Here is an 18,469-nt window from a genome sequence, read left to right as displayed (position 1 = left end):
CCATTGGAGGCTTATCCTAATCTCCTCCTCCCCTCCTCAGGTTTGTGGAAAGATTTCTGCACTGACATCTACTGGCTTTGTCACCCAATACTCAAGTACCTTTGGAAAAGACAAACATTTCTAGAGCTAGACAGGGATTAACAATGCCCTGTGTAATCCCCGGGAGCTATTGTCAGGTTCACATACAAAAAGAAATGCAAGAGTACTTTGGAAACTGTACAGCTTTATAAAATTGTTGCTGTCAGTATTATACCTACTCTACATACAAGTGGTGACTAAAAAGCATCTGGGATGGAATGCGCAGTGCAGGTGGGAAAGGCTCAGTGGCTACCCGAGGCAGAGTGGGAGCGGTCTTGGGCCTAAAAGACCAAATTAGCAACATTCCTTCAACTAGAATGTAATGACACCTGCCCCGTGCCAGGCCTTCATTGTCTGTTCTAGGGTTACAACAGCAAACAACACAATCTTTGGCCTTATAGCATGATATTCTACGTGGAGAGAAAAGGGCAATATTCATTAAATTTTTAAAACAGGTTGAGATGAGAGGAACAGCCCTGGTGGTAGTATTTCATACATGTCATACGTGATCACTCTGCAGGGGAGTGAGGCATAGGACCTCTGGTGGGCTAAGGGGTACTACTGCCACAAATGGCCTCAGTCTGCTACTTCAGGGAGTCACCAAGTGTTGATGGCATGGTACCTGTGGACGGCTTCTAGTACTTATCTGCACTAGACCCCTGGAAGCTGGCAAAACAAACAAACCTGAGGGCCAATTTGGTAACTTTACAGTATTAGATCTGGGAGTGGTGTGAAAGAAGGTAACACTTCAGATATTATCTTGTAGGGTTACCAGATGCTGCCACTAAACAATGAGAAATAAGCCTCAAAGGGAAATGCTATCGAAATCCTAGCCTTCCTGGTATGTAGATAATCAGCGTTAACCACAACTGATGCCAGATTAATATGCGAAGTTGGAGGTGCTCTGAACGTTACCAGACGAGATTATTACAGCTCCTTTCCCGGGGCTTCACTTCACCGCTGGGTTACTCAAGGATGCGGAGACTGTTGCTTTAATTGCCGTTAAGCAGCCCAGTTTCCTCAAGTAGGAACTACCAAGCACACGGTACGTGAGGCCTTGCACTTACCTTTACGACACTGTATGAGGAAAACGAGGTGCCCGTGGTTTGATCGGGGACCGTTACCAATTGGCCACTTTCCACAGGTCTGCCCTCCGGCTGCGTCTTTAGCGGCCCAGCCAGTAGTGCAACAGCCACTCTCGGTGAGGGCGGGAAGTGGCTCTGAAAAGAGCCTTTGGGGGCAGGGGACGCTAACTGGGGAAGGAGACTTACGCCCGCTCCCCGCGGATGCGGCGCGCGAGCTGGATGTCCTTGGGCATGATGGTGACGCGCTTGGCGTGGATGGCGCACAGGTTGGTGTCCTCGAACAGCCCCACCAGGTACGCCTCGCACGCCTCCTGCAGCGCCATCACGGCCGAGCTCTGGAAGCGCAGGTCCGTCTTGAAGTCCTGCGCGATCTCGCGCACCAGCCGCTGGAAGGGCAGCTTGCGGATCAGCAGCTCCGTGGATTTCTGGTAGCGCCGGATCTCGCGCAGCGCCACCGTGCCCGGCCGGTAGCGGTGCGGCTTCTTGACGCCGCCGGTGGCCGGCGCGCTCTTGCGGGCCGCCTTGGTGGCCAGCTGCTTGCGCGGCGCTTTCCCGCCGGTGGACTTGCGCGCCGTCTGCTTTGTGCGAGCCATGGACACCTCTGGAAACGAGCTAGCTAATGCTAAGAGCAGGAGCTTGCACCAGTTTATATAACGAGAGTCCCACTCTGATTGGGCCTGGCATCTGTCCATCACACCTCGCAGGGACGGTATTGGAAGAGGCGCCCATTTCTTGATCGCGAGAGCCACCGATCTGTTCAGACCGAAAATTAACATCTTCCTGCCACCCTTCATTGGAGCTACTTTTGTTTTCAATCCTTTTCTCCCTGTTTTCGTGTCGTTTCTTTACAATGTTCTTTTCCCTTTTTCGGCAGAATTTAATAAATATTACAACGATGTATCTTGTTCGCTAACTAAAAATGTTACTTTCGCACCTGAAACTGGCTTTTTAAAAAAATCTTTTTGAAAAGGCGCGCGCTATATGTGATTGGCCAACTGATTTTCTTAGCCTCATTTCACGTCAATTTCTTGATTTCTGTATTTGAATTGAGATCTTTCAGAGATCTTCCAAAGTTTTTGTAGATTTTCTAAATGCACCAAGACGGTTAATAATCGACTAGTATTAGGAATAATTTTGAAGTAATTTCATATTTGAGATAACTACATGAACACATTTATTTTCCACTCACTGTAGCATCTCATTTAAGAGCACTCCATCCACTGTTTCACAATTTCCACTGTGGTGTGTGTGAAACGAGGTTAAGAAAAAATACTGACTTGAACCTGGTACAAGATTCCTGTGTGCCTTTTTCAAGTCCCGCTGAAGCCCGTGCTAAGCTGGGCCTACAGGACAGTGCTCCGGGGCATGTAGCATCTTTCTTTTCCAAGTGATTCGGGTCCAGCACAGGTGGAGAAGAGCGAATTGCAGATGGGTTTTCCCAGTTAAGATGCAAAACAAGTGCTCGAGTTGAAAGGTGGTTTTGATCTGTAAGCTACTAGATTTGCATCTAAATATTCACTTATGGGCAAGCTTGCTCTTCCCCAATCTTTTTCTCACGGCTTGACCCAGAAGGCCGGCTGTACTGAAGGCCTTAATTAAAAAGGAAGTATCTATCCGCTTTAATTAGCCGGTGGCAACTTGTTTGAATTGTAACTTTCAAAAGTGGACGGGTTAGTTTCATTTTTCTGGGGTGTTTAACTACTGACATCTACCGACCCATTGCACTAGGTGTCACTTTCAATTATCAGCCCAAGTTAAGGAATACGCGAGCCCTTTTAGTGAAAAGGTGGGTGGCTCTGAAAAGAGCCTTTGGTTCGAACTGGATCTACTGGAACTGCCTCCGAGTAAGATCGCTTCTACTTGCCCTTGGCCTTGTGGTGGCTCTCGGTCTTCTTGGGCAGCAGCACCGCCTGGATGTTGGGCAGGACGCCGCCCTGCGCGATGGTGACCTTGCCCAGCAGCTTGTTGAGCTCCTCGTCGTTGCGGATGGCCAGCTGCAGGTGGCGCGGGATGATGCGCGTCTTCTTGTTGTCGCGGGCCGCGTTGCCCGCCAGCTCCAGGATCTCGGCCGTCAGGTACTCCAGCACGGCCGCCAGGTACACGGGCGCGCCGGCCCCGACCCGCTCGGCGTAGTTGCCCTTGCGGAGCAGTCGGTGCACGCGACCCACGGGGAATTGTAGGCCGGCCCGCGACGAGCGCGTCTTGGCCTTGGCGCGCGCCTTGCCGCCTTGTTTCCCGCGTCCAGACATGACACACAAAGAGTTGTCGGCCCAACTGATGTCTAACGCGAGTCACCCAGGGCGCCCCTTCTTATAGGGGTGCCGGGCGCGACCGTAAATCCGCGCCAAGTTACGGCCCTTTCGCTTAAGCCAATGGAGCCCGAGGTTGGAAATACACCGATTCTGATTGGACTACTTTCACGTGTGACGTTTGCAGCGTTCACCGCCAATCAGACACGACTTTACTCACCGCCTCCTTTAAGTACCTGTGGACCGAGAAGACGCTTGCAGTCTCTGCTGATCTTTCCTGCGTTTCCCGTCTCGCTCTGCGACTCCCCTGACCATGCCCGAGCCGGCCAAGTCCGCGCCCGCCCCGAAGAAGGGCTCCAAGAAGGCGGTGACCAAGGCGCAGAAGAAGGACGGCAAGAAGCGCAAGCGCAGCCGCAAGGAGAGCTACTCGGTGTACGTGTACAAGGTGCTGAAGCAGGTGCACCCCGACACGGGCATCTCGTCCAAGGCCATGGGCATCATGAACTCGTTCGTCAACGACATCTTCGAACGCATCGCGGGCGAGGCTTCGCGCCTGGCGCATTACAACAAGCGCTCGACCATCACGTCCCGGGAGATCCAGACGGCCGTGCGCCTGCTGCTGCCCGGGGAGCTGGCCAAGCACGCCGTGTCCGAGGGCACCAAGGCCGTCACCAAGTACACCAGCTCCAAGTAGACTCGCACGTAAGCGCCTTTGCTCCACACCTCAAAGGCTCTTTTCAGAGCCACTTAACCTTCCAAGAAAAGTTGTTGCACTTTTGTTGGGTTTCGGCCTTTGGGTGATGTCTTGAAAAGTAACATTTAACCTAAATTTGACGTTTACCTGACATTTGTTAAGGTGACAAAGTTTTGGGTTTTGCAAGCATTTCTGGTTTGAAAACTTTTACATATAAACTTCCCCACGTCTTACCTGGGTAGCAAAAGATTTGCAGTATCTGGAAATCTAAAGTGCAACAATTCCCCAAGGAAATAAAACCGGAAGCCACTTAGCTGATTTTTCTAACGGTTAATTCGTGGTTAGGATGACCCGGGCTCACCAAGTCTAGAAAAGGCGGTTAGCTCTACGGTAGCCTTGGACAGACCTGATGTTGAGATTATAGTGTAAACCTCCAAAGAAAAAAATGGAAAACTTATTTTTAAAAAGGGCCAGTTTTGTAATTGGATTCTTGCGACCTATTTGAAAACAAGGAACGAGGGCGGGAAAGCCTGCCAGTTCTCGTCCTGCCCCCTTCCTGTTGCAAACAGCGGTGGGGAGGAGGTGCCCTCGCTGAGGCATTCTGGGAGAAGGTGAGGTGGCTGCGAGGAGCCCTGGGGATGGCAAGAAGAAGGGATTAATCAGAATGCAAGTGTCCACCTGGTACTTGCCAAACAGCAGATGGAGGCACAAGGTGTAATGAAGCCCAATTGGATAAGGAATGGAAGGACGAGGTTCTGGCCACTGCTTGCTATGTTACCTTGCTATGTGACCGTAGATATTTTTAACTGCTGAGTAATAATGTGTAGAATGAACTGTACTGTTGATACCATGTACAATATGGCATGTCACACAGTGCATTTCCCTGATGATCAGTGATGCTGAGCATCTTATGTCTCTTGGCCATCTCCATGTCTTTTTTGGAGAGATGGCTATTCAGGTCCTCAGCACATTTTGAAGTTGATTTGTTTGGGTTGTTGTTTTAAGTTGTATGAATTCCTTATACTTTTGGATATTAACCCCTTATTAAATGGATCATTGGCAAATATCTTCTCCCATTCAGTAAGTTGCCTGTTTTGTTGACACTTCTCTTCAAAAGTGTCACCAGAAGTAGCTGGCACTTCTTATGCCTCAAACCTTCGCAACGTTAAAACGTCAAAAAACACACAAAACCCTCTTAATTCAGCAGGAAGCAACACTGTCCCAAAAATCTTTGCGCTCTTGCAAAGATAACAAAAATCATATAGGCGTACTGGACTGACCACTACGAAGCTAACAATTAGTAACAATGTTTACAATTAACGTCACTATGTAAGCGTTTTCTGCACCAATAAATATGCCTTCCTTCTACTGATGGAATTGTTCCCCTTCCCCCTCTCATAAATACCCACTGCCTTTGTTTCCGCATCAGAACACTATTTGGGCTTATGTTTGAATCTGTTTCCTGAATAGTTATTCATATTGATCTCAAATAAATGCTCGTTGCCTCTCACTTTGGCCTTTTATTTTTAGGTTAACAGGGTTAAGGCAATTGGAGCCATTTTTCCCTTTGGTGTTGGAAAATGGAGTTCTACTAGTGTATTTATCGCTGGTTTATATGGAGAGAGGAGCGATCCACAGGGCTTTCCTGAAGCAGGCTTAAAAGCAGCTCCTCTGTAAGGACCTTTTCCTTGTCTCAGCCAGACTTTGAGGTTGGGAATCTCCCGCAGAGGATTTCTACCCTTTCTTGAGGATTTCCTACCTGCTCTGTGCAAGCAACAACTTTCCTTGGTCATCCTCGACCTCTTCTAGGCTTGAGGAAAACTCCCAACCAAGCTTCCCAGAAAAGAACGAATTTAAAGACTTTGTCCAATAAGACCTATCGTGCAAAAAGTCAGTTGCAAGGCAATCCCACAGGAATCCTGGTATTTTACAGGGAGAGTTACAGGGTGGGGTGGGGTGGGGTTTGTTGTTCTTTGGGGTGTTGTGTGGGGTTTGTTTGTTTTGTTTTGCGCTTTATAGTCTGTGTCCACATGGGGCGCATCGTCCTCGAAGCCTCCAACGTTTCCTCGCTTAGAAATGTGAAGTCCTGGAAGCAGCCCCAACCTGCAAGCCTTGAAACTTCGTTCCCACCAGGCCATCTCTTATTGCAGAGGCATCAAATCCCGGGAAACCACTTGAAGCAAAGCCGGGCTCTCCAGCACCGCGAAACGGAAGCGCTCTCTCCTAGCCGCGTACCCAGAACAAACCCGTTCTCCGGCCCTCAGAGGCCTCAGGACGTTCCCCGAGACCCAGCCCGGTAACCGCGGATCTGTGGGTTTTCCAGTGAGCCCCTTGTGTGCGGGAAAGGGACACGCGAGGTGGGGCGGAGGTGACCCAGAGTCGGGGAGCCCCTGCGCACATACCCGTCGGTGAACGCAAAGCAGGGTACCGGCGCGCTCCTCCAACACCCCCGATTTGCGCTCCGCAACCGCTGGCATCTTCCTCCAGCCGTGTCCTCCAAGCATATTCACTTCTCCGGAAACACCATTGGGTCCCCGTGACTTAGGTAAAGCCTTCCCATAGCGCGTCTGTGAAAGTGGCAGGTTCCACCCCAGTAAAAGGGTTTTCAAGAAAGAAGACCCGATGACAAAGCAGGTTTAAGGGTCTCTGGCTTCTGCCGCAGGTGCCTCATCTGTAGCAGTGACAATGGTCCCCATCCCACAGGCAGTGTAATCCGTGAGGTGACAACACAAAACACGTGTCCTCTGAAACACGAGGGGGCCGCAAACAACCTCACCTAATGTCCAGCGAAGACAGAGGCGGAGGCAGTAGGTCCGGAACCACAGGGAGGAAATGCGGGGTGGGCGGGAGGAGGAGCTTCCTGATGTGTGGAATTCAGTGTTTTCCGTGAAGACTGGTGTAAAAGGTGTTGACTCACGTGACAGGTGGGCCCACGACTTACTCCTAGAAGAGGAAAAGCAGGTGGGCTTATTGATACCTCTAGAATGGGTTAGGGCACTAAGGGAGGAAAAAGTATGTCACCAAAGGGTTTAAGAGACCTAAGTAACAAATAGGCCCCATGGTGTAATGGTTAGCACTCTGGACTCTGAATCCAGCGATCCGAGTTCAAATCTCGGTGGGACCTCATTTTCTGGGTTCTTTTATATTCAGTTCCCAGCTCTTCCCAAAATTACTCACCAGTTTGCTACTTTTAGGAAATCTATCCCCTAGAAATTTTCATCCGCAGACACATGAGCTAACTGCGGGGGGAGCCCTGTCCCTTCCATTAAGCTTCAATACGGTTTTTTTTCATATACTGCATTTTTATTGATTGAATGCATACTACTAGCATTAAATTTAAAAACAACTCAAACCAGAATAAAAACACTTAAAATACAGAGACAAATACCTGAAATAACTAAAAATGATATATTATATATACATATATATACATATATACATATACAGCCAAAAATATATATATATGCACATTTTAAGAAAGGAAAAACCTGTATTAATTGTAATACTCAATATATACCGATAACAAAAGATAAATACAAATCATGTTTGACTTCTGCAATTACAAGAAGTACTCAAAGTGGTTACCATCAGCGTCCAGACACTTCTGATGACGGCGAACTACGGCTTGAGCATAGATAACATATCTTAAAATGTGTATACATTTTCTGGTATATAGTATATATATATATATATATATATTATATATATAATACATATAATATATATTTCTTTCAGAGTAATATGATACAATAATCAGCCATAACTTGTAAACATAAAAATTGGGATAAAATTCTGTGGCAGATAAATAGAAATGTCTTTGAAAGAGAAAAAGAATTCATGAACATTTTTCAGCTGTTAAAGTATGCCATATATATATATATTTTAATTGAGGTATAATTGAGATATAACATTAATTTCAGGTGTACAACATGATTCCATATTTGTATATACTGTGAAATGATCACCACAATAAATCTAATTAATATCATCAGCATACATAGTTAGAATTATTTTTTTCCTTGTGATAAGAACTTTTACGATCTACACTCAGCAACTTTCAAATACGTATGCAAGACAGTATTATTAACTTTACCATACTACACAGAACATCCCCATGACTTATTTATTTTATAACTGAAAGTTTTACCTTTTGACCCCTTCACCCATTTCTCAAACCACTCACTCTACATCTCTGGCAATCACCAATCTGTTCTCTGTATCTATGAGCTCATTCTATTGTGGGGTTCTTCTGTTGTTTTTGGTTTTTTTAGAGTCCACATATAAGTGAGATCAGATGTTATTTGTCTTTCTCTGACTTATTTCACCAAGTATATTTTTAAAGAATGTTAGTGCATATCAAACATAGGAGAAAATCTAGATGATCTTCGGTCTGACAACAACTTTTTAGATATAACACCAAAGGTACAATCCATGAAAAAACAATAATTAGTAAGCCGGACTGCATTAGAATTAAAATTTTCTGCTCTGTGAAAGATACTGTCAAGAGAATAAACAAACAAGACAGACTGACAAAATATTGGCAAAAGACACACCTGATAAAGGACTGTTATCAAAAATATAATACAAAGAACTCTTAAAACTCAATAACAAGAAAACAACCCAATTAAAAAATGGATCAAAGACCTTAAGAGGACACAGTATACAAATGGCAAATAAGCATATGGAAAGATGCTCTATGTCACATGTCATCGGGGAAATGCAAATTAAAACAAGATCCCACCACACAGCTATTAGAATGGCCCAAATCCAGAACGCTGACAACACCAAATGCCGGTGAGGATCTTTTTAGGCATCCTTTAAAACCCATCACCAAATGCTGGTGAGGAGCTATTTAGGCGTCCTTTAAAACCCAGCCTTTTGGCCAATAACTGCACTCCCACAGAGGGCTGGCTTCTTAGACATGCGACCTGTGCATTTACACAAGGCCGGACACTTGATTTAACGGCTCTGCTGTTGCTGGTTTGAAATTTTCAATAATTTTTAAATGAAGGCCCTGCATTTTCATTTTGCACTGGGCCCATAACTGCTCCCAAAGGCTGCAGTCATCCAATTTCTCCAGTCCTTACAGGGAGAAGCAAGAAGCTGAGAGCAATGCCACCCCTTGCTTGACAAGGGACGCTGTGCATATCACTAAGGAGGGGGAAGGATGGTGCATGTGTAGAGCCCTACAGTACTTTGAGGTCAAGCCCTAGAATATCAGGAGAAAAGGATCAGCTAAAACATGAAAACTATTTCAAGGTTCGATGAATTTTTTCTAGCCTTTTAATCTAAGGACTTTAAGTCGCATTTGCCTCCAGCCTCTTGTTAAGGTTTTTTGTTTTGTTTTGTTATGTTTCATTACTACTCATCCTTTTTCCTCTCTTTTAAGATGTTATCATGTTACATAACTTCTCAAAATTTCACTGATGACATAGTCCAAACCATGCAGAAGGGAGGAACACTTATCACAGCACTCAATTTATGCAACATACACATAAGTTGTCATCAGCGGGGACCAGGACTTGCCTTTGATAATTACATCTTAGGGAACCCTGAAGCTTAAGGTCCTGCTGGCATTTGAACCCAGGATCTCCTGTTTACTACACAGGTGCTTTAACCAACTAAGCCACAGAGCCATACCTGTTGAGCTTATTAGTTACATATTATTTTGCAGACTTTCACACCACATTCTGTTGTTTTATTTCTGCAATTTCTTTGGGATTTAACAAGAAGGTGTGCCTGTACCTCAGTCAGAACCAAAGAGGAACACCTCTGCTGTAGAACTAGAACAGCAAGTTGAGTTGAGACCATCTTCCTGGGCAGGCACCTGCCTCATTTTGAGAACCTTCCATCCGTCAGGACTAGCAGTGAGTCTCCTCATAAGCGCTGGTTTCACTAGTTCACTGTTTGGTGTGTAGGATCCCTGTGCTGTCCTTTTCCACAGCAATGGCTTTATGTGTAATAGGACCAAATGGTTATTGCCCATCTGGTGACACCAGAGTGAGGAAGACCCTCCACCAAACCTAGAGATTACGCCCACCAGCAACATCTACTGCAATCACACTGGCAGAAAATACCAGTCATGAGACGTCCAGAGGGAAGAGAATTTTAGTCAACACTTAAACTTCACAGATGGGGAAGGAGTTTTGTTACAGTGAAACACCCCTGCAGAAAAGGAAGCCTTGCGAGGGTAGATTGGTAGAGACAGTGGAGAGGTGGCAGCTGCGTCATCTAAGGACCCAAAACAAAAGGCTGCATGTCTGCTTCTTATTCACACGCAGCTCTCCCCCTTCTTCACTTTTCTCTGCCATGAAACACACCTATGGTCTTGGTCTCGAAAATGAACAGATCAAGGGGGAGAAGTCAGCTCTTTGCAGAGTGAGTGACGCTGCTGTTGGAGTGTCAGCAGCAGAAGAATCCCCCATTATGCATGGACAGTCCACTTTACAGAGTTCATTCTTTCTGCTTGGTTTTAGGTTCACTTTGGTCTCTTCTAATGAAATGGTATCCATGTGTCTGTTGGTATTTTAGAACTCCAACAGTTCCAAGACACTAGCAATTGTGAATGCATAAGGTTCCTAAGAAAATAACTATACTGATGATTCTGGTGCGGACAGTCTCTAATTTTAAGAGTTTACCAGGGTGCGGGGACCAAAGTGTGGGTCACCCACATACTTCTCTATGACTACCCTGTACCACACTGCCAGAGCTGGCTCTCTGGGCACGTGACCTGGGCAACTGCACAGGGTCCTACACACAGACAAGCCTCTTTGTTTAATGCTCTGCTGTAATCATCTTAAAATCATTAACAAGTTTTGAACTAGAGACTCCACATTTTCATTGTGCACTGGACTTCACAAATTCTGTAACTGGTCCTCACATTGCCTTCTATGTTCTAGTGTCAGGAAAAGGAAATAGTTGTTTCCCATAGTCTGCATTCTACCCCTTGTTCAAGGTGTGTTTGGTGCAGAGAGACTGATTTTCAACCCCACTTTGGGGGGTTATACTGTAAAGTTTTGGAAATTTTTTCTTTCTTATTTTTAAATGTTTTCTCTTAGGCTGAACTGAGGAATGCAGAATGGCCCAGAGTGAGTGATATGAAAAGTGGATGGTTTTACAATTTGTTTACAGAAAAGGCAATCAAATAATTCAGGTTTCTTTTTTCCTCCAAGAAAATTTACTTGCAGGAAAACAAAACAAAATGAGCAGAAATGAGACCCTCTGTTATACCTTTTCTAACTGCCAAATCTCTGTTTCCGTTTTGGACCAAGATCCACCAGCAAAGGGTTAGTGTGAAAGAAGTGAAAGTCAGGGACTCACAAAACTCAGAGTTGGCCCGTACGGGGATCGAACCCGCGACCTTGGCGTTATTAGCACCATGCTCTAACCAACTGAGCTAACCGGCCACCTTGGGGGAGTGCCCTTTTAAAGAAAATGATTGTTAATTGCTTGACGATTTTAACTGTTATAAAAGGAATTTTTTTTTTACCTCCCTCGAAAAACATTTATAAGCCTATTCACAAACTACAATAAGGAATCTACACTGTCAATTTTTCGGGCTATAGGTTTAGTGCAGAGGTGGAGTCCAGTCTGCCGGATTGCAAACTGCAAACTTCTCTTTAAGGACGTGTGACTTAATGACCTGTTATTTTCAAGTTGGTTCAAGGCAACCGAAAGGTAGCCCAGTTGGACTGAGGCGAGGAGCTGTGTGTTTAGCACACAGGCACTGACTCCGTGGCTAGTGGCACCCGGTGCTGCAACAGGAGCCCCAGTGTTTCTCTGGAGTGGTGGAGGGCCGCGTGGTTTGCAGAAGCGCCAGATTCTGGGGGTGTCGCATAGATATTAAAATTGAACGACATTCACAGAAAAGAAAAAAAAAGAAAGAAAAAAAGAAAAGAGCGCTTGCCGAAACCCGGGATCGAACCAGGGACCTTTAGATCTTCAGTCTAACGCTCTCCCAACTGAGCTATTTCGGCTACCATTAGATCTCTATTTTTGGGCAATTACTTTTAAATAGTTCTTTCTGATCAACTTTTCGTTTTTGGATATTATATCAGGAAAAATGAGAAAACTTTTGTCTTGTTTCCTGAAATACAACATTTTGCCCACTTTAAAAATAAGTGTGCCAATATAAAATCAGACTGGGGAAACGCACCCAGTTTCCTGACTCTGATAGGGAGAATGAGAAAACAGAGTGATGAAGGAAGTTATGTGGTTCCTAAAGATACGAATGGATGGTGTGGGGCTGTGGGGATTTGGAGCCTCCTGCTGGAGTGGAAGCTCCCTAGAATCCAAGACCACACCATTTGGGATCATTTCAAGTTTGGTGCTCAAAACATCTTCTATTCTTTCTTTTCAGTCCTCTCCCCTTCTGTTCTATTAAGGTATAAATTACATACGGTAAAGCACACAGATCTTAGGAGCACAGCTTGGTGATTTTTACAATTTTATATCCCCGTGGAACCATCAGCTCCTTCGCGCCCATCTTGTTTGACACCCTCCAAAGTGAGCCACTGGTCTGAACTTGTTCATTATATAGACTGTCAGTTGTTTTAATTTCATATACATTGAGTCAACTAGGATCTGTATTCTTATGTCTGGCTTCTTTCACTAGATATTGTCTTTGAGACTCATCTATGTTTTGTGGATTCAAAGGGGGCCACATACTAAACCAGACAAGCTCAGGAGAGACCAGCACCGGTGACCCAACAAACTCAGAGACTGAGAGTAACCACACAGGATGGTCTGAACATGAAAATTCCTAACTAACAGCGGGTCATGGTGGGTAGTCACATCCTAGGCTTGTAGCTTCCTTGACAAAGGTCAGTCTTTAAGCGAGCCTGCCTATTGTCTTTTTGCATCTAGGATAACAGACCTTTGGAATATCAGAGACATCTTTTCCAGAGGCACAGCCCACGCACCAGAGCAGGAGACCACAGAACCCCGCCCCCATTGTTATCTTGTCCCCCGCATACCATCTCTATGTGCTGTAAATGTCAATTATTAACTATCCTGTAACCACAATGTAAAAGAACTATGTGTCTCTCCCTTTTATTTTTTATCCAGTCTCAGAGGAGAAACAGATTTGCTTAGATAAGTTGGACGTGTCCTGGTTGAAGCGTATTGTGTCCGCCGGGCCAGTCTCGGCAGAGAAGGGTGTAGGCGCAGGTGTGCCTCCTCTTTTGTGGTCTCATCCTGTTTGAAAAACGACGGAAACCAGGGCTATCCACCGGGGATATCCACGGTGTCAGCATGGGAAGTACAATAACTTCTCTGTAGTTTTCTTTTCTTTTCTTTTTCAGGAGGGGAAGTCGCCTGAGAATGAAATGAGCCTGAAACAGTGAAGGGAAGAAAACATGCTCCAGGTGATGATGGAACTCACAACCTCGGCATCACCCGCACACATACTGCGGTATAAGTACCGCGCTGACCGATTGCACCGCTGAAAAGTGCTTCCACGGTGCCACAGGCACATGCTACACGGAGTCGGGGACTCGCGGGATCCCCGCGCCTCACGCGGGCGGGAGTCTGATGCCCGGGACCCGCCTCGCACACCTGCGCCTACACCCTTCTCCGCCGAGACTGGCCCAGCGGACACAATACGCTTCAACCAGGACACGTTCATCTCTCCCCGAAGAGAGATGCGATGCTTCCTGTGCGCCGCGGAGAGGCGCCATCTGCCATGGATCCCCGGCCCAGAGGGATCCGTTATACTATTATTAATACAATCATCTGATATTAAATTATGAATTATTTAACGCACACGTGGTGTAGGGAAGTTCCTACATTTTAACTTTTGATATAGCTCATTGATTTGGGCAATTTATGTGACACATTCAGAGGTTATCAAGGGCTTGTTTTTGCCGGCAGCGAATTCCAATTGTGAGAAATACATTAGGACCAGAAGGGTTTGTCGTTTTGTATTTAGGTAGAATATCCATCATGCCTGAGTTACTTTCTTTGTTCTTCTCTCTTAGTTGACCTTGGTTCCTTGTTCTTCAGGTAATTTATATCGCTCCTAAGCTAATTGCACTCACCACACTCTGGTTACACTGCTTCTGCAGGACTTCATTCAACAGTTTCTAGGGTCCGTACTCTGCGAGGCTCTGAGATACGATGTCAAATGCGATGTGACTCCTGTGTCCAGGGGAACTCGGCGTCCATTAGGTAAGTGTGATAAAATCGATACTAAAATATAGTCTCTTTAGGCCTCCAGCAGCTAAATTAGTCAGGACTCTAAATTGCAAGTGATTGAAATTCAATACAAATTAGTTTGTTGGCTGGTTTATACAGTAGCCCCTCTTACCTGATATTTCGATTTCCATGGTTTCAGTTACCCGTGATTAACCACAGTCTAAAAGTATTAAATGGAAAGTTCCAGAAATAAATAATGTTTTGATCTGGGAGTTGTTCTCAGCTAGCGTGATGAAATCACAGCATTAAGGTAACCCACACAGTCGCTGAAGGGATTACATTTGCAACAAGACTTTGTAATTGGAAGTTGCCTCTTTTTTTCACTATCAATGTTCTTCCAAAAGGTTTCAGAAAAAAACCTTCCACTATCCATCCGGGATCCTCAACCGTGGCCATCCTCTGCTCCTGACAGCCAACCATTGACAATGTCATGGCTCCATGATCCAGGATCTCCTGAAGCAGATGGTCAACGCTATGTCACAATACCTGCATCATTACGTCATGTCATCTCATCACGCAGGCGTTTTATCACATCATCATAAGAAGAGGTGTGTACAGTGAGTACAGTAAGATTTTTTGAGAGACCACATTCACAGAACTTTTACTACAGGATATTGTTATAATTGTTCTATTTTGTTATATTTACTGTAATCTCTTTCTATGCCTAATTTATACCTTAATCTTCACCATAGATGTGTATATATATATGAAAAAACACATATATAGGGTTTGGTATTATCTTTGGTTTCAGGCATTCACTGGGGGGGGGGGTCTTGGAGCATATCCACCATGGATAATGGGGACTACTGCTTTGGCATTAGTTATATTGACAGCATTTCAAAGTTTCCTACATCTGAATTTTATGCATCATTGAGTTCAGATGGCGCAGCAGATTTATTTCCATCTATTATGAAGAATCTGTTTTAGAATTCCCTACTCTTGTTCATGGTAATTTCCTGTGTGCTGAGAAGGTAGGTTATATAGAGATTTGGGGATTTCGTTTCTAGTTCGGGATTTTGGTGTCAGGAAAACACATCCCCTAAAATCATGATGAAAGATGGGGAATAAAAAAAAACACCCGCAAAGCTCCCAAGGCCCCAGTGAGATTCGAACTCACGACCCCTGGTTTACGAGACCAGTGCTCTAACCCCTGAGCTACGGAGCCACAGTCACAGACTCTGTAACTCCTCCAAAGTTGGTTATATGTTCATATCTTTAGGTTTTTGTTGTTTTACAAAATTTGATGTCCCACCTTTAGCCCTTTCCGACTTTCTGGACTTTGTTCAAACAGATTCCCGCAGTCTCTGAGTCTCAATATCCCCTTCAGTTGGCTTTTGTCACAGGAAGTGCAGGACCGCTGACCCGCCTGTGAGGGTTTGGCTGGGATCCCGGAAGTGGGGAGTGGGCGGGTGGGAGCAGCTGGCCTCCCTGCCCTAGTGCGGGGTTGGAGACGGGACTGGAGCACCAGCTTTATTCGCCCCGCGCCCTCCAAGTGCACCGCGCCCTCCACGCACATCGTCCCGGTGGCGCCCAGGTGTCCAGACTTCAGTTTGGTGTCGTCTGCAATCCCCGACGTCAGTCACGTGTCAGGAGAAAGACCTAGAGGCGCAGGCAGGACCCAGGGAGGAGCAGGCCGGACCGGACCTCCTCCGGGGCTGGGAGGTGGGTCCGGCTGAGCACCAGCCCCGCTTCTTTCTCCTCCCGCGTAGCTGAACCAGAGGAGCTGTCCACAGGCGCTGACGAAGATATTAGAAAAGTCCACATTTCACCAGGTCAAGAAGCCGTTTGCAGACTGAGCTCGGAGAGCAGCAGCCACGGCGTGAGGACACGGGCACAGAAGACTTGACCCCATTATTCGCTCTCACAGGTCCGTAGGTCAGGAACCGGAGCAGAGCTCCACAATTTCTGGAGGATCACCTGGAACACTCAGGCTGGGGCGGGAAATCACCGGAAGGACCCTTTACAATTGTCACAGTCTGGATGGGTTGAGAACAGCGGGCATGACCTCTCTTGTCCAGAGCAGTGGGTCGGCCATTTGTTCGCTGAAAGCTCCCCAGGATCCTGGGCGGCAACGAGCTGGACCTACTGGATGAGGGTTTGAGTACCAAAGAACAGTGACTTTGGCGTCCGCGTCACAGCTGGGGTCGGGGCTGTAGGGGCCTGGGCTGGGGATGCTGTGGGAGGGGAGGCAAGGGGCTCAGCACCCCGTCTCAGGGCCCCAGGAGTTTTCGGATTCTCAGCGACACCCATACTCTCCTGCCTTCCCGTTTCTCAATTACTTGGGCTCTCTATCCTGGTCCGAGTCATTCCATCAGCGTCAGTCTGCAGTATGACACCTTGGTGGCACAATACTTGAGTGTCAGGATGGCCGAGTGGTCTAAGGCGCCAGACTCAAGCTCTGCTTCCCGCTCCTGGGGTTTCTGGTCTCCGCATGGAGGCGTGGGTTCGAATCCCACTTCTGACACATCTAGTTTTCCTGCCACGTCAGAGCTGGGGTATATCTCCCCTCCCAGAAAGGAGGTGCTTGTGTGTTTTAGTGGCGCGATTGACCAGCCTGAAACCTTCACTGCTTTTCCACACATGGTAAAGAATCTGTTATAAAGTTTATAAAATATTTGCCTATGTCACCTTTAAATTCTAAGAGGGAAAGTCCCTCAAAATTATGACACTGCTGAAAACATTTTTAGGTCATCAATAGCAAAGAAATGCTCACCAGGTCAAAATAAATTAATAGCTTCCTCTGAGATTTCTTGTCAGAGAACTGACTCAAATGTCTTTCCTTTTGTTTTATGAAGGTGAAAAAAAAATGAAGTCTATGAAGACTAAGATCTTGGTCTTAAAACTAAGATCTTAGATTTTTTTTTTCAGTTTTGACATTTCATGAGTTTTTCTTCCCGTATGGCTTTCAAATGAATGAGCAGCAATTTCTCTCAGAGGGGCTGTACCTCAGTGAAATTCCAGCTCAGCTCCGGTTGGCCTTCCCTGGTCACTCACTCCTGGCGGGGATGCGGCCACATCACGCACACCTGGGGGGCAGCGGGGCTCTGGCCACAGTGCGCACACGCTCCCGTTGGGGGGTGGGGTGAGCGGGGGCAGGGGGTGGGGTGAGTGGAAATCCATCCTTAAAAAAATCTGTGCACGAGATACTAACGGGGCTGAACGCCAAGTTCCTGAGAAAGCGTTTCGGAAGGGTCTGGGTTGTAAAGATGCAGACGTCTTAGAGATTTGCTTCTGGCAGCAATATGAGAAGGAAATGTGGTGCGGACCCAGAATGAAAGATAGAAGTTAGGAGACACAGGGGGAAAAGGGAATAATAGCGACAGAGCTGGATGTATTAAGTATATTCAAATTAATAAGAAACAGGAAGATCCCTGAGCCTAGGCAGCAGAGTGGCACAGCAGAAGCTTGCTGGGCGCATAACCCAGAGGTTGATGGATTGAAACCACCTTCTGCTAGCACTTTTGTCAGCACACATTATTCTCTTGTCAAATTTCAAGATTCCCACAAGAACACCAGGCAAAAGAAATCAAATCCAAACACATGACCGTGACACTGTTGCTTTACATTTCTTGTTCTCCTTTGCATGTAGATTAAAATTGGCCATTGTCAAATTGTGTCTTTGTCAACATTTTTAAAGCTCACAACATACTGGGAAACAATGCAGCATCTTACGTATTGTCTATGGGCAGCGACCCTATCACTGCTTTGCATCTGCTGAGGGGCCAACAAATCTCATGAATGAATGAAGACCCACCGTGACAGAGGCCACCTGCCCTGTCCTTCCTGCCTGTAAATAGGATGGAGCTCAAGATGAAGACTGGGAGTTAAAAAAGGAGAGGGGCCTGGGAAGAAGCGGGGAACGGAGAAGAAGGGAAAGCAAGCAGCAGGGCAGGTGTGGTGAGTGAGAAGTGGGTTCTGAGGGAGATGGTATTCTCCAACCCAAGAAACCCTAGAAAGTGGGCGTCACCTCTGTTATTTATGTCTTTACTTTAAAAACAAAACCTCCACGCTGTACATTCATTAATGTGCACAACTGCAGGGGAAATGAAGATGAAGAATCAAACTCAAAAAGGAGCAAGATATTTGGGAGCGTTTTCACTGGAGTCAACCAGCAATTGCAGAAAGGGGGTTGTAAATATGCAGAAAAAACTATGAAGGGAGCAATAGAC

At 46.2% G+C, this 18,469-nt stretch overlaps 4 protein-coding genes and 6 non-coding genes across 11 annotated transcripts in view; 3 read left to right on the top strand and 7 right to left on the bottom strand.

The window, feature by feature from the left end:
* Positions 1-1,289: 1,289 nt before the first annotated feature.
* On the bottom strand, positions 1,290-2,111 carry LOC141568663 (histone H3.1-like). Its single transcript, XM_074319179.1, has one exon. The coding sequence runs from the start codon at positions 1,955-1,957 to the stop codon at positions 1,346-1,348; it is 612 nt and encodes a 203-aa protein (XP_074175280.1). The 5' UTR covers positions 1,958-2,111; the 3' UTR covers positions 1,290-1,345.
* A 788-nt stretch (positions 2,112-2,899) lies between these two features.
* On the bottom strand, positions 2,900-3,667 carry LOC141568667 (histone H2A type 1). Its single transcript, XM_074319184.1, has one exon. The coding sequence runs from the start codon at positions 3,410-3,412 to the stop codon at positions 3,020-3,022; it is 393 nt and encodes a 130-aa protein (XP_074175285.1). The 5' UTR covers positions 3,413-3,667; the 3' UTR covers positions 2,900-3,019.
* LOC109435956 (histone H2B type 1-C/E/F/G/I) lies at positions 3,662-4,167 on the top strand. The gene has a single exon (XM_074319185.1). The coding sequence runs from the start codon at positions 3,726-3,728 to the stop codon at positions 4,104-4,106; it is 381 nt and encodes a 126-aa protein (XP_074175286.1). The 5' UTR covers positions 3,662-3,725; the 3' UTR covers positions 4,107-4,167.
* A 2,991-nt stretch (positions 4,168-7,158) lies between these two features.
* TRNAQ-CUG (transfer RNA glutamine (anticodon CUG)) lies at positions 7,159-7,230 on the top strand. Its single transcript has one exon. It is a non-coding gene; the product is annotated as a tRNA-Gln (tRNA).
* A 2,438-nt stretch (positions 7,231-9,668) lies between these two features.
* On the bottom strand, positions 9,669-9,742 carry TRNAT-AGU (transfer RNA threonine (anticodon AGU)). The gene has a single exon. It is a non-coding gene; the product is annotated as a tRNA-Thr (tRNA).
* A 1,696-nt stretch (positions 9,743-11,438) lies between these two features.
* On the bottom strand, positions 11,439-11,512 carry TRNAI-AAU (transfer RNA isoleucine (anticodon AAU)). Its single transcript has one exon. It is a non-coding gene; the product is annotated as a tRNA-Ile (tRNA).
* Positions 11,513-12,009: 497 nt separating this feature from the next.
* On the bottom strand, positions 12,010-12,082 carry TRNAF-GAA (transfer RNA phenylalanine (anticodon GAA)). Its single transcript has one exon. It is a non-coding gene; the product is annotated as a tRNA-Phe (tRNA).
* A 3,310-nt stretch (positions 12,083-15,392) lies between these two features.
* TRNAT-CGU (transfer RNA threonine (anticodon CGU)) lies at positions 15,393-15,465 on the bottom strand. Its single transcript has one exon. It is a non-coding gene; the product is annotated as a tRNA-Thr (tRNA).
* A 1,193-nt stretch (positions 15,466-16,658) lies between these two features.
* TRNAL-CAA (transfer RNA leucine (anticodon CAA)) lies at positions 16,659-16,764 on the top strand. Its single transcript has 2 exons — positions 16,659-16,696; positions 16,719-16,764. It is a non-coding gene; the product is annotated as a tRNA-Leu (tRNA).
* Positions 16,765-17,342: 578 nt separating this feature from the next.
* ZNF391 (zinc finger protein 391) overlaps positions 17,343-18,469 on the bottom strand; it is a 35,398-nt gene continuing 34,271 nt past the window's right edge. For both annotated transcript variants that reach the window (XR_012491860.1, XR_012491861.1), the window contains one exon: positions 17,343-18,469. This exon is cut by the window's right edge and continues 5,683 nt beyond it. The gene's annotated coding sequence lies outside the window, so the exon portion shown is untranslated.

This window comes from Rhinolophus sinicus, linkage group LG14, assembly GCF_036562045.2.
Source record: "Rhinolophus sinicus isolate RSC01 linkage group LG14, ASM3656204v1, whole genome shotgun sequence".
NCBI lineage: Eukaryota > Metazoa > Chordata > Mammalia > Chiroptera > Rhinolophidae > Rhinolophus > Rhinolophus sinicus.
The sequence above is the reverse complement of the archived record's forward strand: the minus strand, read 5'-3'. Positions and strand labels throughout refer to the sequence as shown.